This window comes from Phalacrocorax aristotelis, chromosome 3 (assembly GCF_949628215.1).
Source record: "Phalacrocorax aristotelis chromosome 3, bGulAri2.1, whole genome shotgun sequence".
Classification (NCBI taxonomy): domain Eukaryota; kingdom Metazoa; phylum Chordata; class Aves; order Suliformes; family Phalacrocoracidae; genus Phalacrocorax; species Phalacrocorax aristotelis.
The window spans coordinates 6727720-6745429 of record NC_134278.1 but is presented as its reverse complement, the minus strand read 5'-3'; the positions used below and the strand labels follow the sequence as shown (position 1 = coordinate 6745429).

General features: G+C 46.4%; 2 protein-coding genes across 5 annotated transcripts in view; both read left to right on the top strand.

Annotated features, from left to right (window-relative positions):
• The window catches only part of RCAN2 (regulator of calcineurin 2), a 99902-nt gene extending 87820 nt beyond the window's left edge, over positions 1-12082 (top strand). For both annotated transcript variants that reach the window (XM_075086639.1, XM_075086640.1), the window contains one exon: positions 5022-12082. In XM_075086639.1, the coding sequence (XP_074942740.1) occupies positions 5022-5182 (161 nt within the window). In that variant the 3' untranslated portion in view covers positions 5183-12082. The remainder of the gene's footprint in view (positions 1-5021) is intronic.
• ENPP5 (ectonucleotide pyrophosphatase/phosphodiesterase family member 5) overlaps positions 5930-17710 on the top strand; it is a 25480-nt gene continuing 13699 nt past the window's right edge. Inside the window, exon 1 of one of the 3 annotated variants that reach the window (XM_075086628.1) lies at positions 5930-6016. The gene's annotated coding sequence lies outside the window, so the exon portion shown is untranslated. Of the gene's footprint in view, positions 6017-14602; positions 15005-16343; positions 16865-17710 lie in introns of those variants that run through there. The other 2 variants (XM_075086627.1, XM_075086629.1) reach the window with 2 other exon arrangements.

Below are 17710 nucleotides of genomic sequence, written 5' to 3'. Positions count from 1 at the left end.
AAGGCAATCCTGCCCCCTCCCTATCTATCCCCCAACCTGCATATTTCTTCTCACCTTCCCCTCAAACCTGTTACCCTAATTTCTTCTCTACAGACTGCCCTGTACTCCCTCACTTTCTAAATTGGCACTCTTCAGAGTGCCTTTTCCCAGGACCCCAGGTGCCGCTCTGGCCTTCCCTGGCCAGTCTCAACCCCTGCCTGCTGCCCACGCAGTGGTTGCCCAAATTGCCTTTCTCCCATGGCTTTGACTCATGGATCATGGCTCAACTAATGAGATCTGTACTGTATAATAACACACAATATAGGTCAGGGTCCTGAGCACTTAACTGCTCCATGTGCTCCCAGTGCCATTTTGCCCTCTATCAGTTAGTACTCGCCTCCACAATTTCAGGCACTGTTTGAAAACCAGTCCAGGCAGGGCACTGTCTCCAGTAGCCCATATAGACAAATTTGCACCAGTTTCAGTTCTCTCTGCGTTTACCTGTCCATCAGCGTTCCAGCAGGCTTTGTACCTTCTAAATGCCCTCAGGCTACACTCCGGGTCATGTAAAATACATTTTTCACATTAAGAAAGCACCATTCTGAAGTGTTACACATGATGGCTCTTAGGTCCACAGTGGTACCTCTTGGGACACAGAGGAGACCCTGCAGCAGTCTGTGCCACTTGGCTGCTGGGCCTGCGAATGACTAGTGGTCAGAGGCGGGGTGGGGTCATGGTTTCACTTTTGTCTCTGAGCAATTACGATGTAGCTGTTCCTGCCATGCTCTAGCTGGGCTTCTTGAGGAGGAGACGTAGCTCCAGCCCCTGCTCTGCCCTGGGTTTGGCTCACCCTTGCACAGGGAAGGGGAAAAGGGGGAAGAGCAGGACCCTGGCCAGTAAATGCCGCACACAGGCACGTCAAACCATGTCTCCTACTGCAAGTCTTTTATGCCCAGGTGTTTTCAAACTCATGTTTGTTCTCACTGATTCAAAGGAAATACTAAATACTTCATATGGCTTCCAGAGAGGATTAAAAGGGGCTGGAGGGGCAGCCAGATGGGTGATAGATAAAATTTTCCATCTCTGTCCTCCTCCCCTCTGTTCTGTGGCTGCTTCTGCCCTTCCCTCCCCTTGCCAGGGGCAGGGTACACCAAGCTACTGGGTGTGGAAAGCTTTCCCTCTGCCTTGTTCTGCTGGCCAGGAGAGGACAGTGCCCTTCTGCAACATCAGCGATGGGCTTCCAGAGAGCGACTCCTCCATCTGGCACATGGCAGATCCGTACTGGTGTTGTATGGGATGGGTTGCTGTGTCTCTCCCAAGGTGAACAGGCACCTGTGCAAAGGACCACCCGTTACTTGCACTATATTACTTGTAAAGCACTTGGGTGAAGCGAAGGGACTATTAAGTAAAAGGTGCTAATGACACGTTTAACATGGAATGGACAGCTCTGAACCCATTAACCTTTGATCATGATCAGGGATGAGGTAGCTGCACAGTATAATTACCATTTCTTCATTATTAATTAAGTGTATGAACATACTTTTTGCTGGACAAAACGCCTCATTAGACAAGAGATGCACCATCAATGAAAGGTCATAGTACTGATTTACAAAGGGATAGAAAATCACACGCCGTTATTTTTAATTCTGAAACATTATTAAGTTGTTTTTTTGCTGTTCTTGCAGTCATCTTTCTTGCCTCCCCTGAGGCTGTGGCTTTGCTTGTGGTTAATGTGGTCACAAAAGGTAGTGCCAAGTGACATAAAAACAGCTAGGCCTGCTGTTGAATGGTGAAAATTCAAATTATGTGAAGCAAATGAATGGAGGAACATCGCTGCTATTTCCAGGGGTTTGTTAGGAACGTTTTCTGACAAATCTGCATGGTGGAGGTGCCACAGCTTAATTTTTCCCTGCGTTATATCCTGAAGGCAGAGTTTAGATGTTGGAGCATATTTGATAGATTTTGTGGTGTTTTTCTGAGTAAATTTATGTGAGTTTCTATTGTTATCTCAGCTTACGTGAATATTTCAACAACTTATTTCTAAGGGATAGGGGTAGCCCAAAGACTGCTGGAGGAGGAAGGCGCCTCTCCTCAAGAGTCCTTTGGCTTAACCTGTAAGAGTTCTCCAGGCAGGTGGGAGAAGCAGGAGTGGTGGGGCAATGTAGGGCCTGAGAACGCAAAGGAGGCAGCATCAGAGACAGCTGAGTGAGGTGACAAATGCTTGAGTGAGTCTGAACTATGCTAACTCGACTTGCTTCTCTTAGCTTGGGACAACCTATGTCTTGTAAACATAACTTGAGTGCAGTGATCCAACCATTACTCCACGAGCTTAACTGCAGTGGATTTAGCTTAATTTTTTTTTTTTAGAATCATTAAGGTTGGAAAAGACCTCTAGGATTCTCAAGTCCAACCATCAGCCCAGCACCCCCAGGCCTCCTAAACCATGCCCTGAAGTGCCACCTGCAGTTTTTGAACCCCCCACCTCTCTGGGCAGCCTGTTCCAGTGCCTGACCACTCTGTCAGTGAAGACATTTTTCCTAATACCCAATCTAAACCTCCCCTGACACAGCTAGAGGCCATTATGCTGGAGGTGTTGTTTAAGAGGAAAAGAAAAAAACAGAAAAAAATCGGAAGGGGAGGGGTAATCCAGCCATATCGATTGGATTTTTATTTTGTACTTATTACCTTAATATTTTTTCCACAAACGACAGTTACATTTAGGAACAAGATACAGCTGTATAAAGGGCCCATAGTTACTCTTGTTCTGTTCCTACCTCAGCCATAGAAAGGCTTTCTGCAGTTCGAGGCGCAGTTCTGCAGGCATGAATAATCATGAGTACAGAACTGAGTCTGCAGCTCATTTATGCTCAGAAATAACTGTATTCCTTAAAAACCTAATTTACGAGTGCATCACATTTTGATTTGCAAAGTGACGTTAATTGCTGTTGCAGTTACTTGTGCCGGTGACATCTGAATATTTTTCCTTGCATCTGTACTTACTTCCACTGTTCTTTTTCAGCGGAAAGAGTCCTTCTGGGAAGGATTTGAACGGTAAAAGAATGTGGCATTTGAACTGGGATTATTACCTTTTAAGAGGGCAGTGAATCTGATCTACTTCACGGTGCTGGTGTACAAGGAAAGGGCCCGGCGTTGTGTGTGCACATCACTGCAGAGCCGCTTGTAGCTGACAGTGACCAATGTAGCTTTCAGTGCTGGTTGGCAGCATTGACGTCAGCCCATCGCTGAGAAATTAGCTGAAGCCCGCAGGGAAAATAGGCAAAGAAAAACCATATAATTTCTCAGTGCAGCACAACCAAGCTATTTCTCTTTTTGTATTTTAGCCTATCAGCGAGACCTGTAATGCTTTGCTCAGTTTGGATTCAGAGGAAAGGTTGCCAAAAATAGAGCAGTTAAATGTCAACATTAATGGTATCACAGCAGTAAAATATTTCTCACAGCAAGATGCCTGACTTACAGCTATTATTCACTAGTTGCCTCCTATTTTTTAAGCAAAAATGCAGCATGTCCTCTAGCCCTAGGCCACCCAGTCTTATCTGGACCAAGAATTTGTCAGCACAGGCAGCATGTGATGACAGTCCCAGAACTGCGTGTGCTAATGCAGGGCCAAACCTGCAACCCCTTCCTCATGTGAATTACTCTGCCATAAAGTTGTGAATAAACAAAAACCCAGATTAGAACAGGAGCAAACCACAAGTGCTTTGAGGTAGGGACTGCCATTTCACTGTCGTCATACAACACCTGGCGCTGCCGGGTTCTGCCTGTGATGGCATTTAGGAGCTGCTACCCCACAACCACAGGTCAGCAGGTATATTGGGACCTCACCTTTGTCATCTCAGAATATTTTGCAGGCAATATGCAGTGGTTTTGGAGCAATCTTATGAAAAAAAATCCAAGCTATCGGGTATGCATGTGGTCACTGTGAGCCTGTTTGAATTTAGCTGCAGCTTGTGGGTCTTGGAGATGAGAGTGATCACAAATACTCCAAAGGGGGGGTAGTGTGTTATCTGGAATGGCTTCTAGTTTTTAGTGCTGCTAATGGGTGTTTGTCACTTCTGAAGGACCAAGTCATCCTGTCAGAAATGTCACCGTTGGGACTTTTTTTCTTTACAGTCTTAAACTAATTCCTTGCAATTTAATAACCAATACCTACTCATATCCTGTGTGTAATCCAAAACACACGAAGTGCCAGCAAGCTGGATGCAGGACTGGAAGTCCTAGGTCTGATTCTGATCTTCCTTTGTTTGCCTGTGGACTCTCGCAGGCAACCACCTAAGCCATATGCAACTTCCTCGCAGGAGTACTGGGAGGAGACTTAAATAAGGAATGTACATAGTTAGGAAATCTAATGTACTGTTTAAGCATTTAGTTTGCTAGTGATCGTTTGTGGACTGTACTCTGTAATCTCATCTGTAGAGATAGAATTTGTTACAGCCCCAGCTAAAGAGCCTTGAATCCCAAAATCCATCTAGAGCAGATCTATGTATTTTTTTATTTCTGGAGCGATTCATCCAAGTGTTGATGCCTGTCTGAAGGCAACAAGTTGCATAACCTAGTGGACTTTAAATGGGACTGAGCCATGCTAGACTGAAAGAAAACAACAATAACAAAAAAGAGTAGCCTGAACCCAACAGGCGTGACATGACTTCAGACCAAATGTTTGACAGGTTGGATTTCAGTCCCTCTTCTTAACCAGGAACTTCTGTGTTTTCTCTCCGCTTCATATATTTTTTTTTCTCAGTGCTATTGGCTGCTAATATCGGTGCAAAACACCATTACAGACACCAGGGTACTGTATTAAGCCTTACAGACTGATGATCTCTGCTGCCCAGGGCAGGATCCCCAGAATCTGTGCTGCCAGCTGATACAGTCTATCCATGCTTGCCCTCACCTATGTTTAGGAGCAGCACACACTCCGTCTGCCCTGTCCAGGTGCAGGAGAATTCTGCAGTCCGAGAGTGCCAGGGTCCGCACTGCTACTCAGTCTGTCGTCTTTCGATCTAACTCTATTTCTCTGCTTCCAGGAGAGAAATACGAGCTGCACGCAGGAACAGAGTCCACTCCCAGTGTGGTAGTGCATGTCTGCGACAGTGACATGGAAGAAGACGAGGACCCAAAGAATTCTCCAAAGCCAAAAATCATTCAAACTCGGCGCCCTGGTCTGCCACCTCCTGTATCTAACTGAGCCTCTCCGGCAGAAGCAGCGCTTCTCTCCTCCAGCACAGCTCTTGTCTTCTGTTCGCTTTGTTTTGTTGAAAGGCAGCCATTGCCTTTTGAGTACCAGGACTTTAAACTCATTGAAATCCCTTCACAGTAATCAAGCCTATGTAATAAAAGGGCTAGGAAAAAGTTCTTTGTATATGTAACCATATCGCACACCAACTGATAGATTTTTTTCTGGAAAGGACAAAACAAAACTGAAGAAACAAGGGAGGGTTTCAGTCTGAGGATTTTTTCACAGCTATAATTTGCATGCTGAAACACCGCTAACAGAGAGATCGTTCAGGGTGGGCAGTTGGGCTGATATCAGGCTGATACTCAAACTCCCAGAATACTTGCTAGCGCCCTTCATCAAGCAGCTGCTCCTCTGCCCCTCCTCAGTTCCCCAGCAGACCTTAATCTTTTCCCTGTTGGGTTCCACCCCCCACCCCAATTAAGGGGGGGCGTGTGTGTTGTTTTTAATCTCTTAGCAGCTTGGTGGCCTTTTCACCATCCTGGAATTTTCTGTAAGGGATACTATCTTTGCAACATTTTTAGAAACAGCGGAAAAACACCCTCTTCCGCCAACAGCTGTAGAATATGCTGGTCCTTACTGGTGGCGGGGATGTGAGACAGCCCATCAGGCTGAAGGGAGAGGCAGCAGCTTGCTGGAGGGTCTGGTGTCTTCCTGTCCTTCTCTCTGAGGAGGAAGGAGCCAGAATATCAATAGGGGTTGTCATTTTATCTTCCATAAAGGTGTGAGCGGTCCTTCCCTCCGAGTTTGAGGAAGAAAGAGAAGCTGACTGACTGCACATTTAAGGTGGATTCATTGCTCTCTGTCATAGCTGTAACTTCTAGTAATGATACAGGCTGAATGCTTTCCTAGTGGTGTGTTGAATAGCCCTGAAACTGTTAGTAATTATTCGTACATCCCTAATATTCAGACCTTTTCCCTCCCCACTTCCTGTGTTTTAAAGCCCTTTTTGAGCTGTATGCAGTTTGGGTTTGTGGAGGTGAGGAGAGGTTAGCTGGTGTTTTGTTACTTTTTTTTCTCTTTTTTTAGGCCAAAGAAAACAGGACCATAATTACACACTTGAAATTAGACTGCATGCAACTGAATCCCCCTTTTTCACTCTGTCCTGCATGCTTCTTTCACTTGCAATGTATACTGGGTTACAAAACTTGTTCTGTGTTGTCATCATGGCTGACAGCAGACAGACACTGGATTCCCTGTCTGGCAGACCTTCCAATGATGATTTTTTTTAACGCGTACTTGTCATTTTGAGAACATATTTTCTAGATATTTGAGCTCAGATTTTGCATATATTTAAGCATGCGCTTAATTTATGCACATGAGTAGTTCCACTGAAATTAATACTGCAGAAAACTGAGCATATGTGTAAGATACGGTGGGATTTTTAAGCTAATTAGCTGCAGCTGTACTCCCAAAAGGGACTATAAAATGGCACAGCGAGATGCCACGGTTTAAAACCCTTTACAAGCTAAATAAGTAAATACCTCTCAGAAGCTCATTCTGGGATCTGAAAAGTCAGCTTAGGTTCTGTAATCAAGATTTTTGTCATAAAACCTAATGATCTGGTTTCTGAGGGAGGGTTCCGTTCCACCCTTAATTAGCGGTGAGACTCCGAGCTTCCGCAGTCAAGTCCCCCTGGCTGGGTTATCGGCTCTGCAGTACCTCAGGAAGAACAGCATGTGGCTTTGTCGGTGAAGACAGGAGGTGCCGTCCTCAATATCCACGGTGAGGACGTTCTAAGAATGAGGAATTACCATTCTCGTGTAGCTCATTCTCTGACCACTGCAGCCCCCTAATGCTCCTGGTGAGATGTAGTGCTTTACTTAGCATCTATCTATAATGTGATACTTGTTACTGCATTATGGACATTGTCTCGTGTGTGTTATGCTAATAGAGCACATTAAATAGAGCAGAGACTGAACAAAAAAATGGGGCTTTAGTATCCTCATGATACCTGTGTAAAGTTGTCTTAAAACAACTCCTTAGAGGTTTCACTTCAATTATTTTTTCAGTGATGGATTTGGAATGGGTTTAAATAAATAAATTGTCACTCACTGCCCTAGGACTGTAACCTGATCTTCCTGTTGAAAACACGGTCACAGGCCACCATTATATTTCAGAAGTAACATTGTCCTTCTTGAGAACATACAGAACACCAGGGTCTGAGGGTTTTAGACCTGTGTAAACAGGGAGAGTAAGATTAAACGCATCAGGTTTTTTGTTGATATATGCTGTAAGGAAGAAATTACTGGCCACACCCTCAAGTGGTGTAAGCAATCAGACCCATCTCCAAAGCTGATACTCTGGATTTTTTTTTACATGCAAAAGTGTTGGAGGCTGAATCTAGTCCTTGTCTCCATGTACTCAGACTTTGGAGAGACTTGGTTCTGAACTGTGGACTTGGGCCTCAGGCGATGTAAAACTATACTGCAGATTAAAGCATTGGATCTTAAATATTCTTTCCTCCAAGTGGATTTTCAGACAGATTTAAGAACAGGCCCCATTCAATGACTACTCTTTGTCTTTGTAAAACTATGTAGTACTACCCAGGAGGGAGTGGAGCACAGCTCAGTGGTTAAAGCACAGAAATAGAAACACAGTCACAAACCTGAAAACTCTAAGAAGCCCATTTTAACTCAGGTCAAAGCTTATGTATCACCTTGATCTGATAAAATAATGGTCATCAGAGAAAAACGTTTCAGGTGTTACGGAATAACATCCTTATCATAAAAGTAAGAGTATTTGTGACTCTTGGGAGAACATGGTATTTTGCTAAAGGCTGGTCCTCGCCTGGCACAGAAGAAAGGCTTCTTTCAAAAAATGCTGACCATCTGGACGAGTAGCTGTCCTGTTTAATTCAGTAATTCGCGGACGGAGCCCCTGCTTACTTCAGCAGGAATTTTCTTTTGTGAGCTCTCTCCCTCCGTCTGGCACTTTCCACAGGGTGAAGTAGATTTTCTCATGTCGCAATACTACAAATAAGAATTTGAACTCTCTGTGTTACATTCCAGCTTCTGGTGCACAGTGAGTAGGCGACATCCCTTTCATTTCCCTTCCAAAGCAGGAGCCCGGGGGAGCGGCTGGCAGCGATGCCCTAGGCCCCTCTGTTGGGTGGACCTTGCTCCTGCTGCGGGTTGGAAGTTAAGGAAGGAAACTGGGGGAGTGCAGTTGCTGTTTCTGGTGCCCACTACCTGCTTGTCCTTTCTGACCTCCTCAGATACAAAATTGAAATTTTAATGACTTCCTAAGCACGGTTAAAAGCATGAAAACACAGCGCATGGAGAAAGAGTATTTTGGAATCTGTGGTTTTTTGGAACAAAGAATTTCTGTGGCCTTGATATTTGTAATTAAGACAAGGTAGTACAACCTCCCCCCTTCCTGACACACACATACACGCTCAAGTACACTTTGTTTTCAGCAAGGAAACATGGCAAGAGCATCCCTTCCTTAGACATGAGACTGCATGCAGACATAGTTATTGTGAAGTGCTTCATACTATAAAAATGTGCCCCGTGGATAAATTGTTTGACATTTATTTGATCCTAAGTTGCGTGGGAGGGGTGGGTTGTGTTTATTTTGGTCTTTTTCCCCCCTCCTTCCCATTCAGAGACAGTAAAAAAGCTTTCTGCAAAAAGGACTGTTCTTTGTGTGGAGTAATGGACTGAACCATCTCGCAAGACTTGGTTACAGTGGTACGTCTGAGCACTGTGACAGTTCGCATTCGCATTTCCATTATATTGTACATACTTTTGAAATATTCTATTTAGTCATATTTTATAGGAGTATTAAAAAGCTATTGGCTAATTAATCACTTTTACACTTGTATAATTCAGAGCTTAGTTTAAAAAATAAATATGGCAAACAATATTTTTGTGTTCTGCTTGCATTGGCATTTTGAAAAGCAACATTTAAAGAGTTAAAATATATTCCTAAGCAGACTCATGTGGTATATACCACTCCTCTCTTAACCGGTAGAACTGAAAACGCTTAAATGTGTGACATAGGCCAGACTCTGTTCCAGTAGAAATTAGGGAGGAAAAACAGCCCTCGTATTAGCAGGATATGCCATCTTCCATTTTAAACTGCTGCAATTTCGGAGTCATGTGAATTCGCACTGGTTTGCCGTGGATTTGGCTAGGTGTACGTGAAAAAAAGGTGGCAGCGCAATCCCTGGTGAGCAAAAGCACCTCCCCGACAGCGGACGTGGCTCTTACTGCACTTTTATAACAGAGGGTAAATAGAGCGGGCATGAGGGCTTGAATAGGGAACATGGCATCCAGCTGCCATCCGGGCTGGGGAAAAAGTTCTAGTAACATTAGTTGTTACAAAATTGAAACGTAATTTTTTGTAATCTCTTGCATCGGTTTGGATCTTGAAAAGGATTAGGAACCAGGAGAGGAGTTTGCCCATTAACTGTCTTGTGAAATTCTTATATCAGATCTGCATTTGGAAATATTTTTTTTCTGGGTGCCTGGCATAAAAGACGTGGTTTCCCCACAGATGATCATTTATGATTCTGAAAATTAGATCCACTTAAGAAGTCTCATTGGAAATGTAAGCTCCGAGCTCACCGATTCCTTTTCAAAAAACAGGCCTTAACATCTGTGTTTTTATTAGAAAAAGTAGTAACTGTTATCTTCTTACGGAGTACTTTAGCAGTAAAATGCACTAGAGGAGGCCTGATTTATTCTCCAGTGTTGAGCCACAATGGAGCTTTCCCCACCCGCAGTAAGGTTCTTCATCTGACCCGACTGGACTGAGATGTCGCATTACCTACACGCCGACTGTGGCTCTTCCGTCTTCCTTGGCACTTGCTGCAGCACCTGGAAGCTGCAAGGCGTCCGTGGTGGATGGCGGGGAGCTCTGGGCCCTGCGGATCCCACACTGGACTCTGACAGAGGACACGACTGTACGCGTGTAACCTTGGTACGCGCTTCTGGCACGCACAGATAGGCAGTATTTATTTATTTATACTGGGTATTTGTGGGTGCAGGTGATAATGTGCAAGCTAACCCTGCACGATACAAGTTAAGAGCGTTTCTCACTGCTGCAGGAAGAGCCTGAGGCTTGCATGGCTCCTACCTTCGTTCCCTGCAGCCGAAGCTCTCCGTACTTCGTTACTGACAGTCTGGCTATTGCTGTTCCTTGTGCAGCCTCAGTTTGTGGTGGTGATTTAAGAAGGACATTTTGGAGAGTGCAGAGCAGACTCCAGCTCTGCAGCTGGGTCTTTAGTTACCACCTCGCTCCCTGATGATCTGTCCAGCTTCTTAAAATGGATTCAGCAACTCACAGGGGTTGGTCCTTTGGTATTTTACTGCCCCGTGATGAAACCTGTAGTTGGCCTGGTGGTGTTACAGACAGGCTTACCGGGCCAGCCTGCTTGAAGTGAAGGCAATGCCTGTCACAGGTCTGGGGAGCTGGAACAAGAGGGGATTTAAGTAGGTCATTACGGATATCCCGAATAGAGTGCATTCAGATCGCCTCCGCTAAAGAATCTTTACTAAATTTATTCTTGTTCCTTCTTTAGTGCTAAGCATTTGACCACTAAACATTTAGCCACTTCTGACTTTCTGTCACATGTGAGTATGAATTTAAGACTTCTGCATTTCTTTGATTCCCCTCTGCCCCAAGAAATCATATTTAGTTCTGTTTTACCAAAAAGCAAAACCAGGTATGGATTCAAGTCCCAGACAGACCTTTGCTTATACTCATCCTCATGCAATGCTCTTGAATAACTATACCAGAAAAAAACCAAACCCAACCCTCTTTTAGCACATCTTCTGCGGGGAGTACAGTGGCTTTCAGATATTCTAGGCTCCTCTTAAAAGGAGATACTTTTGCAGCATTCAGGGGGAAAATTACAAGGGAGGAAGTGTTGTCAAAGCTCTTTCCCACATGCCTAGTTGAAGTGTGGAGTATGTTTGCTTTGACTTGGAGGTTAGAGGTAGAACAGCAGCAGCATGCCCTGTGGAAGGGAAGAGCCCCGAATGCCTCCATTGCGGAGATGCTCAAAAAGCATGAAAAAAGCACCTTAATTCGTCCCTCCCCTTTTGTCAATCTGTTCCATCACTACACAGAGCTTCTAGGGCTGCAGTAAGAGTCATCCATGGATTCTTTTAATGTAGGATTGTGTACTGATGCAGCAGCTACAAAGCCTAGAATCCAGGGCTATTGGTGACATTTTTGCTGGAGTAAGGCTGGGAAAGCTGTGAATTGTGAGCAGCCTCAAAGTTAATGAAAAACGCAGATATTCAGGACCTTAAGACAGACTTCAGGATTTAAATGCATGTAAATGAGAGCTGTGTTAAGAAGGGCCCATTTGCTGTCCCTGAGTCGGGGGCTTCCTTGCTCACCTGAGTAAGAGCACCCAGCAAGAAGGATTAAACTTCTCTCTTATTATATACCAGAACATCAGCCTTGTTTTAACAAATTATTGTAATTGATTATCTAGTACGAGAAAGTTGTGTCTACATTCGTGTCACACAGATGTGCTCTCTTCACTATTTGGTCAATGAAGGCAAATGTTTTTAATCCATTTTAGAGCAGAGTTCTTGTTCAGAAATGTCTGAAAGAAACACCATCCGTAACGACTGACAGATCCTTAAGTGTCGATTTGGCAAGTTGTCCTACTGTGAGTAGCTGCAGAAATATTTCATGTATGTTGTTGTAGGTTTAAAACCATTACTCATGTTTTCATTCAAGTGTCTGCATTTCTGACACAGATGTGACATATCTGTATATATTATAAATCAATACTATTTTTAACCACATATTTTGTACAAATATTCACATTAGCTCTGTACTTCAGTGAAAATCTATTATGGTATTAAACATTTTGGTGGAATTAGCGAACTCCTTGTCCATGCTTTGTTTTCATTTTGTAACAGTTTTAAGCAGCTGAGCCATTTCTTACATCCAAGACAGTTACTATCATTTCCAGCTATTCAGAACAGCGCCTTAAATCCATATACAGCTGTACCCTCTAGTGACTAATTCCAGCCACTGCAGAAGCGCTACCGTAGTTCCCCAGACCTCTCGATCTGAGTGACGGGAGGCCAAAATGAAAGTCGAGCCAACAGTAAATGTCGAGTATTATTTTTCCTAGCTGATGAGAGTAACAGTTAGCGGGAGGCAGCACGTTGCTGTTGAAGGACACCCAACTAGAGATTTCAATACACAGAGGTGCAATTTTATAGTAGCTTTTTACCCCTTTCTCCAAAGCTTCTGGTGTGGGTCGCTGGCAGGAACAAGATGAGGAACTTGATGCTACAGGTATGGTCTAGTTCAGTTTCCTGTGTACAAAAGCCACATCCACGCAACTTCTGCCAATCAACAGCAATGTGTATTTCCAGTTTTGTACTAGTCTCAGTCTCATATCTCTAACAGAACAACAGTAATTAAAGGGGGGGAAAAAAAAGACATTAAGAAAACAATTTAAAAATCCTTGTCCCCCACTATAATAATTAGAGCCGGGATGAGGGGGAGGAAGGCATCACTCTTGCTTCAAAAATTTCAATATGACGACCAGACTTTGCTGCTGCCCCTGGCTTGGGCGAGTCCCTCACTGCACAAGCCTGGCCAGCTCAGGGATCTCAAGCTTGTGAAGCCAAGGTGTAACTTCAGACAAAAAGGAGGGGAGGGAGACAGAATCCTACCTGGATTACAGCCTGTACACGGGTTATATGTGACAATGTACTATGTCAGAGATGTGAAGCCTCCTGTAGGCTGCCATCAACATGAAAGCAGATTCATCCTGTATGGATTAGGGGGGAAAAAAAACCCCAAAAGATCCCAAACCCACAAGTTATGTTTTCTTTACATTGTAATGCTTGTTTGCACCAGAAGGACACGTAAGTTAGGCAGTGCCAGCTATAAAGTGATTAATAAATAGCATGTTCCTATGCACCTGTGAAAGTATAAAGGTTATCTACACGGCCCCAAAGGGGGGTCAGGTTTATGTACATACACAAGGCGTGGGCTTTGGACCTCTGTGTAGCACAGATCCTCAACTAGTCAAGGTGGGAAACCCAGCTCAACTTCTGTCCCCCTCAGAGGTTCAGTTTATAGTGAGATGGGGAGGGGTAAACTGATCTTCCTCCTCATTCCAGGGCACAGCTATGGGTGTTGAATATCACAATATGGGGAAATGTCATTACCTGCCCCAGCAAACATAGAAAATTAAAAGCCTCAGAACACAAAGGGAGGAAAAAAAGGGAGATTGAGAAACACCTGACTCAAAATGCATTTTTTTTTTTTTTTTTATACTGAAGCAGCACTCTTCACTGGGTAAAAATCTGGCTGGATGGCTGAGCCCAGAGAGTTGTGGTGAATGGAGCTGAATCCAGCTAGTGGCTGGTCATGAGCGGGGTTCCCCAGGGCTCAGTTTTGGGGCCAGTTCTATTTAATATCTTTATCATTGATCTGGACGATGGGATTGAGTCCACCCTCAAGAAGTTTGCAGATGACACCGAGCTGGATGGGAGTGTCGATCTGCTTGAGGGTAGGAAGGATCTGCAGAGGGACCTGGACAGGCTGGATCTATGGGCTGAGGCCAACAGTATGAGGTGTAACAAGGCCCAGTGCCGGGTCCTGCCCTTGGGTCACACCAACCCCAGGCAACGCCCCAGGCCTGGGGCAGAGGGGCTGGGAAGTGCCCGGGGGAGAAGGCCCTGGGGGTGCTGGCTGACAGCCGGCTGGGCATGAGCCAGCAGTGCCCGGGTGGCCAAGGAGGCCACCAGCCCCCGGGCTTGTGTCAGCACTGGGGTGGCCAGCAGGAGCCAGGCAGGGATGGGGCCCCTGTGCTCGGCCCTGGGGAGGCCCCACCTCGAATGCTGGGCTCAGGTTTGGGCCCCTCGGGACAAGAAGGCCCTTGAGGGGCTGGAGCGTGTCCAGAGAAGGGCAGCGGGGCTGGGGCAGGGTCTGGAGCACAAGTGTGCTGGGGGGCGGCTGAGGGGGCTGGGGGGGTTTAGCCTGGAGGAGGCTGAGGGGAGCCCTTCTCGCTCTCTGCAGCTGCCTGAAAGGAGGCTGTAGCGAGGTGGGTGTTGGTCTCCCAAGTTACTAGTGATAGGATGAGAGGAAACAGCCTCAAATTGTGCCAGGTGAGGTTTAGATTGGATATTAGGAAACATTTCTTTACTGACAGAGCGGTCAGGCACTGGAACAGGCTGCCCAGAGAGGTGGTGGAGTCACCATCCCTGGGGGTGTTGAGAAAAACATGTAGATGTCGCACTTTGGGGCACGGTTTAGGAGGCCTGGGGGTGTTGGCCTGATGGTTGGACTTGATGATCTTAGAGGTCTTCCCAACTTTAACGATTTTATGATTCTATTATATGATTCCATATCTGGAAAGTGAACTTTGCTCCTTGCCTTGCCACTCAGGCCGAAGCACAGCTAAGCCCAGCCTGGGCCCTATTTCTTGCCTGCTTAAAGCAACCCCGTGACACGCAGCAACACCCTCACAGCTCGCCCTCAGACCGCGCAGCCGCCGGGCCGGCCCCGCTCAACCTCTGCGCCCCTCGAAGCGGGAGAAACGCCCCGCCCGGCGCTGCCACCTCTCACGGGCCCGGCTCGGGGGCACCGGAGAAGCGCGAACGGCCGCTCGCAGCCTCTGTACGCCGCGCCCGGCACCGGCGGCCTGAGGCGGCTCCTCCCGCCCGTCCCTCGCGGCGCTGTGACCGTTATCCAGCGCTGACTGACTGCGCCGCTGCCGCTCGCGGCGGGGCGGGAGGGAGCTGCGGGGGTGGCGCTCCGCCTGCGCTCCGGGGCCGTCGGCAGGTAACGGCTGGGCCGCGGCTCCCGGGGCCGGGCTGAGGGACACGCACACAACTCCCCCTCCCGCCGGGCCGGGCTGAAGGACCCCTCCCCGGGGCCTCGCTCTTGGCCCTCCCGGGGTGGCGGCGGGATCTGCGGCAGCCCGAGGGCTGCGGGGGTGGGTGGGGCGGTTCGTTAGGCCCGAGCGGGCCCCGGTGCGGGCTGCCGTGGGTGTCGAGGTGGGCTGTCGCCCGTGGGAGCGCGGTAGCGTTTCGCGTGGCTGGCCTCTCGGGGTGCGGTGAAGCTCTCGCAGAGGTGGCCGCCCGCGGTTGGAGGCTGCGGCGCGGGGCAACGCCGGCCTGCCCTGGCCATTCGTCTGTGTGCCGCGCCTCTCTGGCTGCCGAGCGGGTCCCTAGGCATTTGTTTGTCTGTCGGTCTGTGTGGCAGCTGCCTGCCCCGGGGCAGCCGGGTGCCTCCGTCCCACCAGAGCCCCTGCTGGACCCCAGAGCCGTGCTTGGGGGTGCCGGGTTTCTGGAGAGCCCGGGGTCACTGGATGTGCTCAGGATGTATCCAGTGAAGACCAGTATAAGAAGGCCATGGAGAAACCCCACTATTTATTAAAGATGTGCAATTACGGGTGGTGTTGACATCATTAACTGTGTAAAATTCAGAAGTAAAAACCTGGTTTCACCCGAGAGGACTTGAATTCATACTTGTCAGTCCCCAGAAAGGGAATGTACAACTCAGCCATGGGCTTAATTTGGCAGAGGGGGTGTGCATGGGCACAACAGCGTGTTCTCCCTTTCTTCCTTGAAATTAAGCTGAAAGAAATCCCACACTGGGTGAAAGCAAGTGGTTCTGCGGTGTTTGCTGAAAGAGGAATTATGCCTCTGTGAAGTGTCAGTTCATTCTGAGCAGGACTCTAGGCCTCGGTTTTGATTTTGGGAGACATGCAAGTTTGGTGTAACATTTGACTACCTGCAAGTCAACAGTGCCTGTGCTGTTTTCCAGTGTAAATATATATATATATGAGAGATTTAGCTGGGCAATTGGAGTGGGAAAATTTCCCGTGGAAGGTATCTTGTGTTCTGCCAAGATGACAAACCCTATTCCATCATTGCAGCGGTATTCAGATGCTTGTAATGCTGTAACTTTTTAATATTAACTAGGATATTTATGTCCTCTGGATATTAATATGGATTTATTGGTCATGCAATCACTGTTTCCCAGCTGAATTTCAGTAGAGACTTGTTCCCAGGAATGGCTGAAAAATGGGAACCTGGCGGGAACTGCGTGGAGTATCAGTACAGTCCTTGTGCAGGTTCGACTTGAACAGTATCTGGTCTTGTGGTTAAATGGTGCTGTTGAGCAAGAAGTGGGTAATATTAGCATAAAAATTTAGGTCAGTTACAGATAGGGAAATTCTGTGCGAGGGTTCTTACAGGGATCTTACTTCGAGTTAAATAACTGAGTTTTGAACAAGAAAGTGTTTGGGAAGGGCAGAGGGAAACTGGGGCAGGGGAGTACAACCCAATACAACATGAAATTATGTGTCATCTTATGTCATGCTATTAAATAAGGAATGCTATTCATAGCTAGGGATAGTCGATATCCTTGAGTTGTATGATCACAATTAGTGCTGAATGTTTATCTAGGGAACAAATGCTTTAGGGTACAGTGCGTAGTGGTCACCACCTCGTGCAGTTCGTGGATGGGATTTGCATAATATTTCTGTGTCTTGGCTGCTGGCACTCGGTTAGCAGTGGCATGTGACTGGAAAGGACAGATGGTGCTCGCTTGAAAGATGGAATATTTCTGGTGGCTCACAACAGTACCACTGAACCTTTCAACCACCTCTTTCCAATCCACTTGGAGACCTAAGTGGTGAGCTCTAGCTAACCTTAAATTAGAACTTAAGTTCTAACTTAAACTGCATGCTGACTTGTGTGACTTTTATACGTTCTTGTTTGTAAAGCTGTCTGTACACTGCAAGTGACCTTTGGTAGTAGGCATCAGAATTAGTTGAGCAGTAAGAGCTCCGTTATGTGGGGAAGCTGTGATAAAATGTTGGGAAACTGATGTTCCTGCTCCTTGTCTAACACTTGATCTGACACCCTTTTTTAAGCAGCAAAACGTTTTAATGGATACACTGCTGTATCTGAAATTCAAAGTTTATTTGCTAGTTTCTTCACTAGAAATTTTACTTGGCACATGCAGTAATCCCATACCAAGTGTCGGGGCTGAGAAGCTGCGTCACAGCTTCTAGGTTTAAGGAAAAAATCTTTTGTTTTAATTAAATGAGGAAAAAAACTACCCTCAAAACTCTAAAAAACTTTGTAGGCTTCTCGCTGGTCCCCCTCCCTGATGGGAGCTGTGCAGGCGCAGAGTCCTCCCGTTCAGTGTGTACTTCCCGCTCCCATCCATTGCTCTGCCACGTGATGCTAGTGTGTCTGTGCCACACTTGCGTGGAAGAGAAGTAATGATCCAGAGATTTTAATGAGGGTTATAATGTTCGGGTGGAGACGGACGTTGTTATTCTCAAGGTGAGAACTGCCTCTGTTTAACTCTTAGCAAGCAGAAGCTTTCTCGTAGGATAGTTTCTTACAACTTTGAGTACAGAAAATACTTGAAAACTTGGCACACTGCAAGGGCAGGAGTTCCTGTGTATTGGAAGCAGGAAGAAGAAAGGAAGCGGTTGGGCAGTGGTGCTGGATAAAGAAGTTTCTTGGC